The 21174-nt window shown below is 29.4% G+C and overlaps 1 protein-coding gene across 1 annotated transcript in view; it reads left to right on the top strand.

The window, feature by feature from the left end:
* LOC121115930 (zwei Ig domain protein zig-8) overlaps positions 1-21174 on the top strand; it is a 226524-nt gene that overhangs the window by 202534 nt on the left and 2816 nt on the right. The window contains exon 6 of the mRNA XM_040710113.2: positions 12549-12676. Coding sequence (XP_040566047.1) covers positions 12549-12676 — 128 coding nt within the window. The remainder of the gene's footprint in view (positions 1-12548; positions 12677-21174) is intronic.

Below are 21174 nucleotides of genomic sequence, written 5' to 3'. Positions count from 1 at the left end.
GGGAACTAAGGGGAAGATAAGTTATGGTAAGGTCTTAACTAAGTTGTTTTTTTAAAGATTCAAGCAGTATACGACAATTGGCACGAGTGTCAAAATATATTCAATGATATTTAAAGCTGTAATATCAATTTATAAATTAGCATTTTTTTTAGAAAGCTGCCCAATAAATGGGACACATTCAACGTCTGACTGAATTCTTAACCAATTAACTCTTAAGTTGGCGTTTTTTTCTTGCGAAAGTACAACTATATTTCAACATAATTATAATAAATATTCAATATAAACTTCAATCATACTAAATATATGAATTAGCAAACAAGGAGACAGGAGGATTCTCGTACTTCTTTATTCTTATAAAATATGCTGGATTTTAGTTACGATAAAATTTTTTTTTTCCTAACCATGACCAACATAAATAAAACAAAAATCTATCGTTTTTAAAATCAAGTTTAATTGTTTTACAATCAAAGAGAAAGTAATTGGATGTATCTATATTGTTCTCACAAAAGAAACAAATTATTAAATATGCGTCTAAAAAAAATTTAACAATTTTTTTCTATAGATCAGCATCTCTGTAGTATGAGACAACTTTCTGTGAAAGCATAATTTATCTATTGTTGAAACAAAATATGGAATATTTGTCCTCCCAGATGTCAAATTCTTATAACATTGAAAATTGAAAAAAGTCCGTAGTTAATTTATGAGCTTATTTTAATTATAAGTACATTTTTTTTATTTCTATACATACTAAACTAATTTATATGGTCATCTTAAAAGCATTTTTTTTTTTTTGCAATAGACATAGATTTTCCCCGTATGGTGGTTATCCTTTGTGCATCGGTCTCTTTTTTTTAGCCATTTTGGCCAGGTGATCCACATTATTAAATCAAATTTCTTTTAAGGCATGCCACATCTTCTTTTTATTATGTAAGTCGGGATTTTGGGGGATGGATGCCCACGTTTTATTCAGTCGCAAAATTATCCAAGCATTATTAATCTAAAGGCAACATAAAGTTTAAAGACCACCGAAGGCATAACACCTTTCTTTTTTTACTTCTACGGGCTTCTTCGCTTCTATTTAGTAACCCAAAAATGAACTATAGCCGTATCAATAGAATGATAAATTAACTTATAGTAGCTTTTCTTTGATTTACTATTAATTCTATACAGTGTAAGTATTTGATCTGCCAGTTCTACCTCTACAATTGACTTGTTAAATTTGCATACTATATCGAGGCACAACATTTACAAAAAAAAACCTACTTTACTTTATTGAATCGTTTGACATTTCTAAGAGGATGGGCATTGGTGAACATTGAAACTAAATTAACGACTTTTTTATCAAAATATCGAACTTATATTACTTTACTTTTTTCTCTTGATTGCTTTTGTAGACTTTTTTCGTTCATGACACTTATTAGGAGTCCTGAAAAACAACAAATTCTAACAGTTCCACAACACCAAATTGCTGTAGATGCTAAATTTTGCAATAAAAGGTAATGTAGAAAATTGTAGAACAATAAAAAAAGATTTTTGTTTGGCTCTATATTCTGAGACAGATATAAAACAGAGTTGGAGCTAGCCTTGAGATCCGGGACGTTGGAATCTCCAACGCTTAAAATTTTCCTGTATAAAGTATGAAGTCATATATCTTCCCCTTATTATCAGCCAACACGAATACTTTAAATCCCCATTTTTGTGGTTTGACAGAACTCTAACGTGTTGTGAGTTTGAGTCAATTCTATTTCATCTCCAGATTCATTATCATCAGAGTTGAGCTCTTTTAAATGGCTGTAAGACGAAAGTGACAATTCTGTTGAAAAATCAATTTGTAATTATATTCGTAATAAAAAAGTATAACTTCGTTCGCCGAATGTTCCGTATTGGGAACTTATATTTGAACCAATATCTTTTTGAGAAATATCAAGTTTTAATGCAATATTTGGATTTATAACTCAAACATAATATCTCGGCATCAATAAAGATCCAAAAATACTTATAATTATCCCTTTTTCGTCCATGATTTGGAATAATCTAAAAGCATCTAACGTTTATTTTTGAAACAGAAGCACATGTAGACGCATGATGATTCTTCTCTTTTTCTCGTAGCTAAAAAGATAAGTAGTATAATGAAACCATGAAATATCTTATCTAACAAATTTTTATCGATCTGTTGTGATGATATATACATATACATAGATACTGTTACAAACTTATGTACCTAATTTGGAACCTTCGACCATTAAGAGTTCAAGGAGTCATGAGGATAGGTACAAGTAGGGAACATACCATAAAATTAAAAGGTATAACAACACAAAGAATAAATTTAAATGAGTCAGCAATATTGTTGAGCACGAATTTTAACACAAAATCGAGGGTATTTTGAAAAATTTCTGACCTAACAAAGATAAAAGACATTTTTCTAAATTTTTATTCTACAACAAAGTCTCCTTTCAACTCTACACACTTTTCCCTTCTATGCTCCCATCTCTGTAACACTTTGGCCATTTATAAAAACAAGAAACCAAATGTCAAAATTTGAATCCTAAAATTTGAAGAAGAATAAGAAGGACAGTAGTTTTGCTGACGTCACATTTCCATAAATTAGGTATAATAATCTATAAGTGGAGAGAAATTGATACAACTTACACTCCAATTCGACTTTGATTCCAACAATAACGCACAATTACAACTCCTCAAGAAATGCTCGGCATTACTCTCCATCTTTCACGAGCAAACAGTCTTGTGGTTACACTTAGATGTTTTCTCCTCAATGATGAAGGAATAATGATAATATCATATAAATAAAATTGAAAAGCGTTTTAGGTTGTACAACATCAGGAAAACTTGGACGTTAAATTTTCCAAGATTTATCAACATACTCATGGATTCATCGCACCTACAATACACCAACAAGTTAACATAATAAAAGCTAATTTAGAATGTATTGTATACATTTATTTGCAAATAAAGTCATTGGTCTGACTTTTCCACCCATATTAATGAACAATAAGGGTTTCTTTTATTGTACCTACATTTATTTATTTTTCTTCATATATATAAGAAAAAACAAAGAAAGTTTTGAAAAATCCACTTTTTACGTGAGAAGAATCCTCAGTTCTTGCATGCTCTTTTTCTCTTTATTTTGTTCATACCTTATCATCTTTAAAAGAAAAAGTTACTTTTTGTTATTTCTTCCTCTATCTCACTAAATAACAATATAAATATACTAATCATCTGACCTGAATGATCTCTCACAAATATGTATAATGTGTTTCCATAGTTATAAGAGTCAACAATATTTTTATTTTTGAAAACTCTAAGGGATTATCAGAGACAGTAGTAGTGATCTTTTATGATGCTTCACGGTTATTTTTCGTAATTAAAATTTGAAGTAAAGATGTTCATACTGAATAATGGTGTCCATTCCTTTAAAGCTGGGATGTTGATTGAGCTTATCCATATTTCTTTTTGAGTGGACAAATCCAACTGCATCAGCTTTCTCTGTAAAAGGCTTTAATCCCTTTACTAGTTCAGTCTCTGTCATTTTCTTTAACAATTTGAATGCTTGCATTCTGAAAACTTTTGTTAAGCATTCCTCAAACCAATAATGTCAGCTGAAAATTGAACTACCCTCTCTTGTTGTTTATAAGTAGGTCATTGGAACAGGATTGTGGAATATGTTAATTGGAGTTTTTATTCTAATAGTAGCTCATTTTGGAGTTGAGATGGGTTATGTTTTATGAGGGGATCTCAAGTTTGGAAATAGCAAACTCTGTCATAGTCATTTTCTTTTTTGAGAGGAGGCATCTTCATTTTTTTTTACTTACAATTTCAGAAAAGGGCTTTCTCTTTGGATGTTTTTTCTGTATGTACATTTTCTTTTTTCATCATGTTCGCTCAGATTATCCACTTCTAATATTAGGATTTATTGACACATGTTGGTCAGTCTGTATCTTATTCACAGCATTCAGTAAAAGAGGGAAACACACAAGAATAATAAGATAATTAACTCTTGCTCTTATTGAGGAAGTGCCAATCTTATCGAGGTTTATTCTCTTGAAGTCAGTATCTCGTCACTCATAGACAAGTAAAAAATGGATGAAACAAGTACTTTTACACCTAAAATGCCCATATGACATTATTATCAGAGAAAAAATTGAATACATTTATATATATTTTTTGTGTGAACCAATTATTGAAATAACAAATTAAGTAAGGGTGAAATTGAATATTTGTTATTCAATAAAAAAGTTAAATATGAGAAATACTTTTACAACTAAAAATTTGTATTCAATTCTAACATATATACAATAATATATAATAATATTAAACTCAGAAGAGAGAAGGATTATATACATACTTTCAAAAAATGTGTGGTTTGTCAATTAAGCTTTTTGTAATTTTGCCCTAAGAAATAAATTAATATTCTTTTACAAGGGATTAATTAAATTTTATTACAAAGACTAGTTTTAATAGAAAGAAACGAAGAAAGAAAAATAAAACAGTAATGAACCAACCCAACAATAATTTATGATTGTCCAATCCTTTACTAATGCATTCCTTTTCAAGTTTGATTGATTTTCCTCTCTTTTTTTTCAATTTATAATATATAAGTATATCAATTATAATACATATAAAATTTAGCCTTTAGCTATATGGTCATTTCAACTCTTTGTATGCTGTTGTTCTTGTTAAAGAATAGTAATAATGTTATTCCTTTTTTAGATGTGTAATATATATCCCACGTCTTATACATATATATTCTTAACAAAGGTTTTCATTTTCATGAAGTTAATGGTGCATCAAATATGATTGGTTATGTATTCATATATATGTACAAATGAAATGGGTGGAGCTGGTGAATAACTCTTTTTTTTATACAAGGGATTTCATTTATAAAAAAAAGGAGATCCATGTAGAATGATATTTAGAGTGTACATACATTTATAAAAGAAAAGATATTATAATTTATTTCAAGCAAAAAAGAAGAAAACGCTCACTTCAACTATTTATTATTAGAAGGAAATCCATCCCTTGATCTGGATTACCACAAAACATCAGATATGAATCTAAAAAAAAAAATACTACATGCATTATTATATATGTTTGAATAAATTGAAGTTGCATAAATATTTTAATACTTACTTTGAACTTTGATATTAATGCATTGATTCTTAAACAAAGGGGATGGGAATTTAAACCTCGTATTATACACACATCTGTATTTAAAAAAAATATATAATCTATTTTTATTAAAAAGGTATTATGTATTTTTTTTAAAGGGTTTTTCAGGGTAACCATGACAATTTTGAAAAGTTTTTTTGGATAAGAAAAGCTTATCTGTCATGACATGTCATTAGATCAGCTAGAACCAGCTGTGACGATAGAATAAACTATGAGTATCAAACACCATCAGCAGTCCAAGAACCTTACCAAGTCGTTGCCTATTCAATTAAGTATCTTTGTGTAAGAATGAGTATTACATAATAGGTCAGTCGGCCAAATAGAATGGATCAACTAAAGAGTTCCTGTACGTTAAAGACTCCTTACTGAAAAAAAAGTACGCCAAAATAAGTTTTGATAAAAAAACTCATTGCATTGGATGACTGCACTTTTTTTTATACAAAATAAAATTGAAAGCTTTACTGTTATTTATTTATTACAAATTTACATATTTATTTCATTATAAAGGCAAAAAAAAAATTGAATTAGTTTCTTAAAATAAATTAGATTCAAATTTAAAAAATGATATATTTATTAATCATACATTTATTTGGAATATTAGGTATGTAAATTTCCTTTTAAAAATGGTCTTAAATTACATTTTGTGACTAGAGAGTCGTTCAGGTAAATCCGGAATATCTTTAACTACATCCTGAACAATAAGGAAAGCATTTAACTCGGTTATTTTAATTTCAAAGTGAGAGTTTGAGTATTAACTTTAAGTCAGTAACTCAACTTTACATTCAAAATAAGTATTTACGATGGAAGAGACATTGAAGAACACCATCATCGAATTGGAAATAAGCACTGACCTGAGGATAAATTCATACCACTTTGAAAAAAGACATATACTTACAGATAAAATCAAGGCTAGCCCAGCTTCCCATGGAAAAAAATGGAATAACGATTTGAATTCTTGTGGTAACTGAATCATCTTTTAATCAGATAAGAAATTATGGACTGTTGACAGGCCCCACAACATCCAGAACGACAGATCGTTGGCCAAAGAGAAAGCTAACCCGCTACATCTTTAAAACCAAGTTTTCAACCAGTAACATGACCCTTGGGATCATTCGGAGCAACAGCGGTGATATTTCCCACGTCTTCTTTGAGCCCAAAGAAGAATGGGTGCCGACAGATAATGTGAACTCCTTCATGACCAAGCGATACCTTGGATAAAAGCTGAGGCCTATAATGTTGAATTCCTGTTTCAACAAGACTTGACCCCTCCCACAAGGCCCAAAACTTGTTGAAAAAAGAGGAAGTTCCATTTTGTGACCCCACAACAGGCCCTCTAACTACCCCAAAGTGAATCCCATGAAGTATTTCTTTTAGAGGGAGCTAAAGAGGAATGTGTCTGCCAATTCACACGACAACATTGACTCCTTGAAGGCTTCCATCATCAAGTACTGGGATAAGTTCTCTCCCGTGGACGTAGTCAAGGTCTACAAATACTTTAGGCCTCGTATCCAGCAAATGATTGGCGAAGATGTCGGACACATTATATGAATTTTTTTTTCTTTTATATTATTATTAAATTTTGTAAAGAAAATTTTAAACCTTTACATGCTTCCCTTATTGATCAGATGCAGTTAAGGTGGTCCGGATTTGCCTGAACGACTCTGAAATATCCTCTTAAAAAATTTCAGCTTGGGCCTTGAAGCAAAAGTAACAAAAGATTCAGATCATTGTCTAGCAAAACTATGTTTATGAAGATTACCACACTACCCAATACAATATTGTAAGTGTCTTTATTTGACTCGTGTGTATTAATACATACCATTCAAAAGCTCAAAATGAATAATAACACTCTATAATCATCTATCCTTTTCCAGGAATAATGGCCAAATAAAACATGTCATTGAAATTTTGAGAACTTTTTCTAATTTAAAAATCAATACATGCAAATTTATCTTCAATCACTCATGAAAATTCCTAAATAAACGACTAAAAAGCACTCTTTTTTTATAACGTTAATATAATATTTTATACCTATAAATTATGTACTTTACTTTAATTAAATTTTATTGAAATATAAACACTTTCACATCAAGTAGCCATTGATCAAAAAGTCAAATATATTTATATTTTTTTCGAGTTTTTAGATAAATTAATCGATACAAATATTGACTAAGGAATTAGCTCTATGCAACGGTGTTTAGTTTTAACAACTTTTAATATCAATATTTTAGAAAATCTACAATCACATGCAAATTAGACAATTTGTGACTATTTACCCAAATATATCACACGCGTCATATGTCATACAGTACTTCTTGATTTCATCAATTTGATATTTTTAACTAAAAAAATTCAACCATACAATTCGAAAAGTGTAATCAATTAATTCGAACTCCTTTTAAATAACCATCCAAACCGTGCAAACGTATTGTATATTTGAAAAATTACTAAAACTACATTTTCTTCTAAATTTATTTGTCTTATTTTATCAGGTTTATATTGTGCAAATCATATTTTTTGTATGGAAACATGTTGCTTCAAAAATTATATTCTCAATTTCTAACCAACAACACAAAAATTTCGATGTCAAAAAGTAATCAATTTTTTAATTTTGATCGAATTTAAAAATACTTTTCATATTAAAACTAAACAAGTAATCCAATTTCAATAAACTATAAAATTATGACCCCCTATTAATTGAGTGAGCGTTATAATATGACAAAATGTATTTTTTTTAGTCAAAGTTGTTTTGATGTTTTTTTTTTGGTTGGTCTTTGTTTTAGTATCAAATGTAGAAATAAAGTTAGTTCAATACTTGCTTAATATACCCTACATAAGTAAAAAATACACAAATTTCATAAATAAGTTTTTGTCTTAGGACAAATTTAATACAAAAGTATACTTCTGTAATTTAATTACTTTTACTTTTCAAACAAAAAAAGGTCTTATAAATTCATTAGCATATTAATTGAGTAAATATATTTGTAATAACATTGATTGTTCACTGCTTTTCTCCTTATTTACCAAACCTTGATGAATAATTTCAAAATTTACGAATACATAGTTCCTAGAAAAGACTAATTGGACAGTTTCAGGACTAGCACTAAAAAGGGCTGGTGAAATATACTTTAAAAGTTTGAATTAGAACAATTTTTTATTTAATTTTATTTAAAAATAATTACCCTTCACTAACAATGGTCTTAGAAATTCATTTAAATAATTCAAATTATTAAAGTCTGACATACTTTAGTATTTTAGAGGACGATGCTTTAGGAAAATATTGTGCTTCGAAAAACAATTAGACTGGAATTCCAAATAGGGAAGGGAATTGTTAGAACACAAGGTAATTTCTTATCTAGTTGGTTTATAAATTGCCTCAATTAATCCTTTTGAGGAATATTTTGGGATTAAGACAATCAAAAATTCTCGTAAATGAACTTAGGATGAAAAAACACAATTGTTTCCGTAAACAAAGAATGTATAAATTATTCTCTTGAACTCAATATGTGTCGGTTCACGCCTTGGTCGTTCATAGAAAAGGAAATATACTTTATCTAAATGGACTTCAAACTTATATTTGATCAGCTCCATTTGACAAATTAAAGAAAGATTAAGTATATTTTTATATGTTTGACTCATTCTTTCAAGCACTTTCAATCGTAAAGACGGATTAACACATCTATCGTGTGTGTACACATATAGTTATATATATATGTATAAATAGATTTATATATACATAAATGATATCGGGAGAAGAGTTGCTCTCACAAACTTATCATGTATATAAATGGTTATATATATATTTAACTATATATACGCTTATAAGCGTAGGCGCAATATAGATGTGGTAACCCGCCTTAACTGATTAGAATCATTAACAAAAAACAAACAATATGGAAATTAAGTGGTGTACACAAAACCAGAAAATATTCTACTATATTTTCGAAAAACAGGATCAAACATAGTAACTCTTCTTATTTTTCTTTAATACAGTGGTGGAAGTAGTTTCCTCATGATTTCTAATAGATATTTCTGCTCTTTTTGTTTTGAACTTCTGATTACATTCCCCCTCTTTGATCAACTTTTATACTTGAACTCACTAAAAACCTTATTTCAATCCTAAACTAGGGTAAAAAAATAAATTATTTGTATTAGTTACAACTACTTCTATTTATTTAAGAATAATTCAAGAAAAAAAGAAAAAAAAAGAGTTTAATTAGTGGGACAGTAAATTGGTTCTCAAGTTTCCTATTTTCACCGCAGCTACAAAAAATTAGTTTATTTAAAAAATGTAAAGTAACAACAGAGAGAATATATGCATAGATTTGATGCAAAGTCTGTATGTGAATATATTTTTTTATGGACAGTAATATAACGTTTTTAAAATATTGCATAGTTATTATTATATCATCTCTACATATATACTGCATGTATTTTTTCATACAAGAAAAAAAAAATTATGAATAGGCCTAATATTCTTCAATATAATAGAATCAATGTACGTACATACATACATATTTGTAAATTTTTGCTGATCTATTTTCGCAATAAAACAAAATTACATCAAATGGGATTATGGATTACAAGATATATATTTTTTACACATAAGGTTTACAGAAAAAGTTACCATTCTTCATGATTTTGGATGGATATTCAATATCTTGTATTGTACATACATAATACATAAAATAGAATGCAAAATGTAAATATGATACCTTATCATAAAACAATCTTGAATAAAAAAGAGAGAGTCCGAATGATTATTTTTACTTCATTTATATAAACCAATATTTTATAGACATGTTTGAGTCAATTATAGACTTATTATTCAAATTTGTGGGATAAATTAAGATACCCAAGAATCGTAAGTATAATTTAGAGCTATTTTTTATTTCAATACTTATAATGCCCCCGATATCGCCTTTCAAAAAATAATATATCAATTGATCATTATTTTATTCTAAATATGAATTTTGGGCAATTCAAGTGTAATTTGCAGCCTATAAAGGGTTAATATGATGATGGGAATGGACAATAATTCGTAAAAGAGTAGAAATAAAATATCCATAGTTAATTTTGAGAACGTTTTTGTGTTGAAGGGGGGGAGGAAATATGTACAATACATTCATATACTATACCAGAAGTAGAATTTTGTATCCGGCTATATTTAAATAAAGTCAAATTTCGCTTTAACAATTTTAGAAGGAAGAAACAAGATTTAATATACATAGTATTATTTCTCTTGATATATTCTAATGAGGCTCAAGATTTTTGAAAGTACATACATATCTTGAATCCCAATTCATCCAATAAAAATACAATCTTTTTTTTTTTTAAATATACCTTCCTTCCGATAAAATAGTTGAAAGTACATTTATATAAAATTTAATTTACTATGACAAAATATTATGATTTTACATTATACAACTTTTATATGTTTGTAAGATGTATAGTAATAAATTTAATACTTTCATCATAATTTTAGTTCGTTTAGAACAATGCTTCTCTGGCTGTGGAAAGCTCTCTATAGGAGGTAAAGATAGTACCTTGTATTTGTTAACGAATATTTTTATTTACAAATAATCTATAACCATTCCTAAATTCGCTAAATTAATAATAGAATTTACAAGTGGATATTTAAATAATAGCCACATATTTATTATGTTTATTAGTTTTTTTCAAGTATATATCTATATATTTTATTCTTAAATAAAGTTTCAATTTGCCTTGACGTTCTACACAATTACATATGTATGTCATCACTCAACCTTTCTTTTTCCAAAAAGAGAAAGAAAAAATAGTTAAAATCAGTTTGTAATTTTGAAAGATTAAATTCAAATTCAACAGATCAGAAAACTCATAGAAGTGAAAAAAAATATGGCTTGAAAAGTTGTAAAAAAGCAACAATAACGAAAATTGATTTTGTGATTCAGACAATTTGAAGAAACTTTGGAAGCGTTTGATTCCTAAAAAGTACAGCTATAAACTCAGCCCTTCGGATTGGCTACTAGCAACGTTTTTACATAGAAAAAAAGACATTATTTCAAAAATCCAATATATAATATATTCTGTTAAAAATACACTCTTGCTTATTATATCAAGGCTGGAGAATGATGTACTCCAGACAATCAATAACCTAGAAACCGTCTTTGCCCAGTTGGAGATTGCAGGTGGGGGAAGGGATCAAGGGACTATCTTTTGATGGTTTTCCACTATTTTTTATGATTTTCTTTCATTAAAGTATTTTAAATTAGCATTACATTTGTTATCCTAGCGCCGGGACGATTGGGAGTGATGTACTCACTATTCAGCTTCTTGTTTGGCCATTTGGCTATGTTAAATAATAATAATAAAAAATGTGTATTATTTTGAATTAGTCTCAAAACAGATATTATATTGTTATTAATACGTAGTTTGTTCTTAAATTATAGAAAATAAAAAGTAATAGAAATAACAAAAAAATTCTGAGAGAAGAGCTGCTTAACTGTCATGAGATGTTATTAGATTATCTTCTATCATCTATGAAAGGATGTAAATAAACACAAATCCCATTGTTTATCTAGCAAGAAAATGAGCAGGAATTACCCCTTGTCAATTATCAATTAAATCCGACTCCAACAAGGACTAACACATTTTACTCCCCTACAAATACTCGGTGTAACTCTCAATCTTTCATTGCACTTATAATTATACGTTATTTCCCCAAGAATTAAGTAATGATGATAACAGCTTTAGAAAATAAAAACACTCTTCAGATTGCCAACAAGAACAAAAATCCCTGTGTTTGGACCTATTTTTTACAACTCTATTGAGAGCATATACACATCCACAGCTGACCAGTGTATGTTATAACTTTTTATATTTGTGAGATAATGGTTGTCCAGGGAATTATGTTTGGAGGATAATTTATAACCAACTCTGACCGCTTGGTAAAAGTTTAATCAACTTGTATTGAGTAAAAAAAATGAGAAATAATATTAACTCATTTAAAACCCAAATAGAATTATTTTGTTCTTATTTAATACAAGTGATTCATAAAGTTGTTTAGCCATGGAGTTTAGTATATTGTTAGAGAAAAAATAAAAAACTTTTTTGTCAACACATAATAAATAAGCTTTTAATGACAGAACTGTATTATATCATCAACCAAGACTTAATGAATAACTAATTTATTATTTTTTGTACAAAGTAAGTAGTTGGGAAAGTTAATTCATACCCATAAAATATAAACCAGTAAGATAATCAACAACTAAACTTAGGATAATGGCCTACATAGCAATAATTAAAATTATTATAGCTTTCACTATGTAAAATATAAGTTAATACTCTTATATGATTCATTTACTTTTAATATTTTTCAGTTCCTCATGTTCGTATTCAAGGAAGTCCCGATATCCATGTAGATCAAGGGAGCGTTATCAATATCACTTGTATAATTTCTTATACTCCGGAGCCTCCTTCATATGTCTTTTGGTATCATGGAGATAGAGTGAGTATTATGTTGTTGTTATTTTTTTTTTAGATGACGTCTTCATTGGTTAGAGTTCAGCCATCTTTGAGGAGGAATTAACTAAATTTTATAAAAATACGGAATAAAAATGTAAGGCAAATGGCAGGGACATATATGCAGACATATCAAAAATAATTGTTAGTTTACTTTCAACTACTAGTAATATATTCTTAGAAGCCCTCGTGTCTGAAAAGAGGATAAAGCGGATAAAATGTATGCATGAATTTTTTGTTAAATTATAGACGTAAGTAAAAAAAATACCTGGTATTTTATCCTTTTCATTGAAGAAACAACACAAAATACAACATTTTGTTGGAAATGAATAATTATTTCGTTTTTGCAAAGAAGTGCTTATATGGCTTTAAAAAATCTTCGAGGTAAAACTTATGCATCCATCTTTTATTTAAGACAGTTGATACGCTTTCTCTTCAGTCACCACAAGTATATAGGTATAGATGTGAAAAAAATTGCATTACTTACAGGCTTTAATCTATTAAAAATCATACCTGCAATCAATTTGGAAAATGTTAATGTTTGGATTAAAACATTTAAACATGAAAGCCGATATAATGTCTTACAAGGTTACTATAAATTTAACAGTCTCTAAGGTATTTTTTTTTTACATATAAAAAAAACTCTTCCTTAAATTTTGAATGATTTCATCATAACATGAAAGCAGTGGCAAAATATCACAGGCTGATATTGTTAATATTCTTTATAATGCCCGATTTTTACTAAGTTGACTGCTTGAATTTCAATACAAATTAAAAGCCCTTAATTTTTTCCCGAATAAAACTTTAGTTTTACCTTTTAGTGCTATTAAATGAAGTTTCCATGGTATTTTTCAATATTTATTAGAGAGCTGGAATATTATACATCCCAATATTTATGAAAATGTTTCTTATTTCTTTGAATCTATATTTTATAGCTAAAATTTTTCAGTATGCTCCTGAAGCATTAAAACGGATTATATGCAGTTCTTTATTTTTATTGACTAGGCTTTGTTATATTTATTCGTAAATTTGACTAGCTTTAATCGAGGCTTAGTCAATTTAATTATATGTTTTGGTTAAAAGTCCCTCTTTAGTTTTTCTTTAAGATTTCATAGATTTTTTATTTTTTCAATGGTAGATATGGTATGGTACAATGGTTGATACAAAATTATAATATTGTGCTATTATTTTATATTATACACACAACCATATAAAAAACTAATGAATACTAGTTTGATTAAAAAAATTCGAATGAATTACTGAATATTTCATATACATTTTGCTCCAAGATAAAAATTTAAGGCTTTTATAATAGAAATAAGAAATTATATCCCTTTGAAAACTTCAAGTCCTGTTGTTTAGATTATTTTTATATAAGGATGTATTTTTTCTCAATATCTTAACTTAATACAAGTCTTTTTAGCATTTTAATTGAATGCAAAAAGGATGAAATAGTTAGAATAAATATTAAATAATTAAAATAACGTAATTATTATAATCTTTTAATTGTTTATCATGTAATTATATATATTTTTTTTTTTGGGGTTTTCTTTTTTACCCAATTCACTAACTGTCTTATAGAAATGATTTCCACTAATGAAGGATTAAATAAATTTTTCAATTTAATTTAATTAAGTGTTTTTATCTTTATTGTTTTTAATTTATTGTATGATGTCAGTAAAAAAGGTTTATAATTTGGACATTATAAAAAACTATTCAAAATTTTAAAAAGAAGAAAACATTCACTAAATGTCGAAATGAAAGAAAAGACCAACTTGTTTGTTTAGTAGTCATCATGAATTAATTTAAAGATTTTAGATATTTAGAAATATAAAAACAAATTAATTGCACAATTTTTTTGTTTGTTTAGTAATCAAAATTTGATTTTGGTTATGCAAATATAGAAATATTAAAAATAAAGGGCTTATAATCAATCAGATGTAAAAAAACAAATTTATATACAAAAGAAATAAATATACCAGTAAAATTATATCAATCTCGAGTTAAATACCAGGCCGTCAAGAATTTTTGGAATATTATTTTAATTGCGTTTTGAAAGGTTTGGTTAATTTTTAGCAAAAGTGGCATTAATAAAAAAGAACAACTCATTGTTTACCTTTTAAATGATTTAGTCAGCAAGTCTCTAAATAAACGACATGGATAAAAAAAATGGGTAAGATGCGGCTTGTTTAGTCCGCTCCGGATTTAGTAATTCTGATATTGTAAATATACTTCATGTCTGCAAAGCTACGTTTGGAGAGTCAGGGTTAAGGATACCTATGGTGAAGAAATTTGTGATCTTCATAGAAGCGAAAGACATATCAAATAAAAGCCTGAAACGGCAAAAAAAAAAAAAACTTTTTTGAAAAATCCAAAGATGAGGAAGACAGATATGGTGAAAAGGGGTTAGTGAGCTGTTCCACGGTTTCAAATTCCGTAAGAAGGTGGTGGCAAGTCTCTCCGACATATCGAACGATCCTTGCTCATTCAACAATCACAAATTTTATCCGTGCAAAAAGCTTAAGAATGACCTGATCTATTACGGTTACAAAATTTTGTTATTTTCGGACGAGAAGTACCCCATGTACAATAGGCTAAATGATGGGGTCGTATACTGTGTAGAAATCAACCGCAACCTCCATGAAGTGTCCACGCACCAAAATCCAGACTCAGTAATGATGCTCGGCATAGTTCAATCTGAAGGTCACAAAATGAAGCAAATTTGGTTCCCGTTGGATACAGATTCACTAGCTAGGACTACTTGATGATTTTGCAAACAAAAGCGCTTCCCTAGGTTTGCAAAGAAAGCCAATTATTGATTTTAACAATTGCATTGTGCCATGAATCTTTTTAGGGCGAAACCATGATTTAAAAATCATATATGCAATGCAGGGTTGAATTTCTGATGAGAAATTGTTACTATTTTGCACTGACTATTAGCTAACATTTTGTGCAATTCGTACTATTAGTTATTTACAAATACAATTATAACAGTATCTTATTCAATAGCTACATGTACTAATATACAAAACATTTTTAGTAAACTGTATAATCGATTAGTTTCATAAATTAGTTTTATATCCTAGAATTGTAACTTTAATTACAGAAAGTATAATTTAGCCCTGAATGTAATATATTTTGATCCCAAAAATTAACTATATGTTAAATGGATTTGATAATAACAGACATAAAAGGTTAAAAAACTTACAATCTAGTAAGTCGATAATTTTCATGATGATATCAAAATTTGAATATTGTAGCTTCAATATTAGCAATATTGATATTTAGATATCCAACTTCCAGGTATTATCCAGAGAGATTTTTTTTTTTTTTTTTTGCACAGGGTCAGTGATGTATTGATGTATTTTGGGTATATGTGTTTTTATATGTATACCCATTTGTCACATCATTATAGGCATTACATCCCACATTTAACCAACCAAAGCATTTACAGTACACACAGTTGGTTTTTAATGTGTAAAGTATCAGTTAATAAAAAATAAATAACCACCATAAACATAAAAAATTGGTCACGAATTTCACAGTTCTTATTTCCGTATTTGACCACAACATATTGTCAAATATAAGTTCTACGGAAATAATGAGAGAAACTATTTTACACTATTGTAAAACAAATAGAAATTTTACATAATTTTAAGTGACTGTTTCAGTGAATATCGATGTGTTTTTGTTTTCAAAGTATGTTCATTGTAACTGTAAGTAACAAATTGATTGATATTTAATTTTTCTTATTATGTAATTATACCAAGAATTTAATTTTTTGTCTTGTTGCGAAATTATATGAATATTTTATATAATCACTTTTTCCAATATTGATATTTATTATTATTTTATTTCAATGGAATACTTTTTTCCCAATTAGAACTTATTATAAATAATAAAAATGACAGAAAGGTATCTATGGATCAATGTCATATAGTATCATATGTAGACACAAAATTAAACACGAATGAATGCAAATGGCATTGCAATGTATATTTTTTGAATATTTCACAGTATTTTGTACTTTGAAATATTTAAAGAGAGTTAAATTTTTAAACTGAGTAAATTTGTAATGTCAAAAATGATGATTAACGATAATATTTTATTTTTCTATTAAATTGGCAAATATCGGGTAGAAACGTGAAATTCACCCTAAACCCCAGATGCAAAACTTCCTTGACTATTAATTAGGCTTGAATGTTGAGATGAAGGCATGTAAGAAGCGACATGGGAGTCTGGTGGACATAAATGCAGCTGCAAATAAGTCCTAGATGAAAATGAATGCGTAAATACGCATTACTTGCATAGCTTTTTTTTAAAAAGTTACTGCCAAAGTCACAGCTGAAAAAACAGAAAATTGAGTAGCAAAATTGGATTAATATTCAAAATGGGGACCCAAAACTTGCAGTGGCATAACTAAATTTCAAAAACATTATTTTTATGAGAAAAAAAGACATCTCAAAACCGATTTTTGATATGTTGAAATACATTATTTTTATATAGAGTATGTCTTTCTGCAAAAGCAATAGCAGCCTCGTTCCACCGGTGAACAGATTAGCAGCTCTTGATGACAAAGGCTGTGTCAATGACATACCGCCCGGTCATGAAATCAGCTTTTAGCGAATCCAGATTTAGATTTGAGGTGCGGCAGACATTCTTCCCCAAAATGTGACAAACTGCAAAAGTCCATGAGGTTGAAGTAAGAGTTGAAGTAGGTCCACAAGGAGGCCGGCCAGAAGTCAGCCATATTATTCCTTCATAACTTTTGGTACTTCTTGGTTGTATGGGGCTGTAATAGACTTCTTGAGTCAGAATGATGATGCCTACGATCTCTTAAGCCTTCAACTGGGTAAACTTGAGGTAATTGGCAAATTAAAAACTGTTTTGAGACTTTTTTTTTTTTCATTTTTTTTTTGGGAGGAGGAAAGGCTCTGAGATGTTATAAAAACATATATTACTGAGGGCTTTAATAAGAAACAGCCGTACCTAAAATTACGTGCAATATTTGTGACGGAAAAGTGGATGAAATCCATATTGTACAGTTGAAGAAGTGTGGAAAAGAGCTCTTCTCGGCGAGTGTTAATCACTAAAAAACTATGTCAGTAGTCAGTCAGTTATAAGTGTCTATGAGAGAAAGTATAAATTTAATGGCAGTTTCTTTATCCACTTTCTTACTTAATATTCGAAAGCTGATTTGATAGTTATTTTATGGTGTATCTATTCACACATCAATGTCATAGCCTTTTATAAAATGGTGAAAGGGAATAATTGGACATATTTTCTTTACCAATCTGTGTCTATTTTTATTTTTTTTTTTTTTGGGGGGCTCTTCATCCCCACTGTGACACCGGACCCATATGAGCTTTATGTAATATTGAAAGAGTGGCTAAGGAAACTACATACAAACCAACGACATACTTCGTTATATTCCAGATTGAAAAAAAACAGTTTTATTCAAAAACACTCGGAGATTAAATATCTCACAATAAGAGTTATCACAGCATTTAAGAAACATCATTTTCCCTTCTTTAATCTTGTTGGATGTGTGAAACTAAAAATGTAACAAATATATTACTATTATCAAAACAATATGTTACGACTACCATACTTTTTTTTGTTATTTTTGCTTTTATTCAACAAAACACCATAAAAGAGCATATTGCACAAAAAAAATGAATAAACCGTCTGTTATTATTGTTGTTGTAATATTTGCAGTTTTGAAAAGATTTATTCCTTGAAACAAGTGTTTCCTTATTTCTCTATTTGCGCCCGTTTGTTCAGTTACTTTGTTCATTTTGTTATTAATAATGTAGGTAATATAAGTTTGTTAACAGGTTTTAAAGGGTTATTTTGAGTGGCATTGTATTTTCAATAAAAAATCGAGAGTCTAGAGTAAGACTATAACAAAATTGATTTTTTTTTTTTAAATTATTTATGTATGTACATGTAAAAACAACTCAACTATTTACCAGTCGACTTTTTTTCAAAAATTAGCCTTTGAGATCCAAATAAAATAATTAAACAAATGCGAAACATTGCCACATTGTCAAATGTCTAGTCTGCATCATAACCTTAGCAAGACAGATTGTCTAGCATGATTGTTAAACTATGGATTTTGAATCCGAAATCTGAATAAAAAAACCGTGGTTTTATGAACACAACATGATCAATATTTGTATGATATTGTTGGTTGTCTGACAACCCACAAAAGACTTTGAGGGTGTTATGAATATTATTATATAACTTAATGCACTACCTTCATGAACTTTTAACTGAAAGAAAAGTAAAAATTGTAAATGCCACTTAGCCCTATTATTTTGCGGTATATCAGAACTAAAGGGTGATTCAAAACGAGCGGTTTTTTCCAGTAGGGATTTTTTAACAGGCGCGCGCGAGTTCTGTCAAATTCATACGTCATTTTTACTCAGTATTGTTTTACAACTCTTCATGGAAAAATATACGCCACAACAACGTGTACAAATTGTTCAATTGTACTATGAAAATCAGCGTTCTGTGAAAGAAGTTTTTCGCAAATTACGCTCAACTTATGGTCTACATAATCGACCTTCAGAATCCACAATTCGCAGAATAGTCGAAAAATTTGAAGGGGCAGCAACTTGTTGGGATGTCCCGTCGTCTGGTAGGCCACGTACAGCTCGCAGCGTAGAAAATACTGCGGCCGTAGCCGAGAGTGTAGCCGAAGATCGTGAAGGAATCGATTTGCCACCGCTCTCAACAACTTGGCTTGTCGTATGCAACAACCTGGCGCATTTTGATAAAATATTTGGGTTTAAAGGCATACAAAATACAGCTCGTGCAAGAATTGAAGCCGACGGACCTTCGTTTGCGTCGTGTGTTCAGTGAATGGGCTCTTGAACGTATCCCAGAAAATCTGTTTTTTCCACGCCAAATTTTGTTCAGTGATGAAGCCCATTTCTGGCTCAATGGCTACGTAAATAAGCAAAATCGCCGTATTTGGGGTGAAGAGCAACCCGAATTATATCAAGAGCATCCATTACATCCATTGAAAACAACAGTTTGGTGTGCTTTGTGGGCTGGGGGAATCATCGATCCATATTTTTTCAAAAACGCTGCCGGCCAACACGTTACCGTCAATGGCGAATGTTATTGCGCCATGGTGACAGACTTTTTCGTACCTCAAATTGAAGCGCATGGTCTCCACAAAATGTAGTTCCAACAAGACGGTGCCACTTGCCACAAAGCGCGTGAAACAATGGACTAATTGGGAGATCATTTTGTTGAGCAATTAATTTCACGTTTTGGCCCGGTGAATTGGCCACCAAGATCCAAGATCGTGTGATATCACATCTTTGGACTTTTTTTTTTGGGGGGCTATGTAAAAGAAAAAGTAAAGTCTATTTGGATAAACCAGCGACGATTGAAGCATTGGAAGCAAATATTGAGCGAGATAGTCGTTATATTCCGTTCACAATGCTCGAACGCGTCATCAAAAATTGGCGCGAAAGAATGGACCATTTAAAGGCCAGTTGAGACCAACATATGAAGGGGATTATGTTCTAAAAATAATTGTAAAGGATTTTTTTTTCGGTTCATAATAAAGTTTTGACCATAATATAATATTTTATTTGTTTTATTTCTACAATCCAAAAACCGCTCGTTTTGAATTTATATATTATGGTTCGACCGGGGAACTGACTAGTATGTTATTGAAACCAGTTTTTGCAGCTCAATTGCTTCATATAAGAATTGTATTTTATAAATAAACTTCATCAAATTTCTGAGATAGCATCTCTCCAAAAATTCTTGAGAATAGAGATGTAAATATATTTTCATCGCCCTTTGTTTTGTTTAAATGTTTAACTTACAAAAATTCAAAATACCGTCACAAATTTGGGTACCCAAACTGGTAAGAAAATATTGGTATAGCGATAAGACTACTAGGAACAATGATAAAGTAACGTCATTAGTGTTTTAACGGTCTTTATTTATTCGATCCAGTCCAGTGTTAGGGCCGGGTTTATTGGTACTTGTAATTTTCTAAAACAAATGTCGATGGTTTATTTATCAAAATAAGATGTATGGGATATTTATTAAGATTATTGCACATACATTTTAAAAAAACTATTCCTATTTTCATTATAATACAAACATATTATCTTTTTACTTAGTTACATCATTTTATCTGAATATATAACGAAGTAATTTAAAAAAGTAAAAACACCCACAATGACGTCACGATATATCCTTTTTTCCTTCTTTAATGACTGATGAGTGGGACTGGGCTGGACTGTAGTCCTAAATAAGGACCAACACAACACTAAGCGTCATCCATGGTGGTTTAAAAATAGGCATCTTGCAAGGAGGAGCGATTTTAATATAGTCAAAGAAATTTCCTCAAAATAAGAGGCATATTTTCCCACTTTGTTTTAAAGCTTTTGGTCATTTCAGTTTGACAGAATGAACAAAAATAGAAAGAAAGGGAAATAATGAAAAGTATTT

The sequence above is a fragment of the Lepeophtheirus salmonis genome, chromosome 4, assembly GCF_016086655.4.
Source record: "Lepeophtheirus salmonis chromosome 4, UVic_Lsal_1.4, whole genome shotgun sequence".
NCBI lineage: Eukaryota > Metazoa > Arthropoda > Copepoda > Siphonostomatoida > Caligidae > Lepeophtheirus > Lepeophtheirus salmonis.
This window is presented reverse-complemented; position numbering and strand designations above follow the sequence as displayed.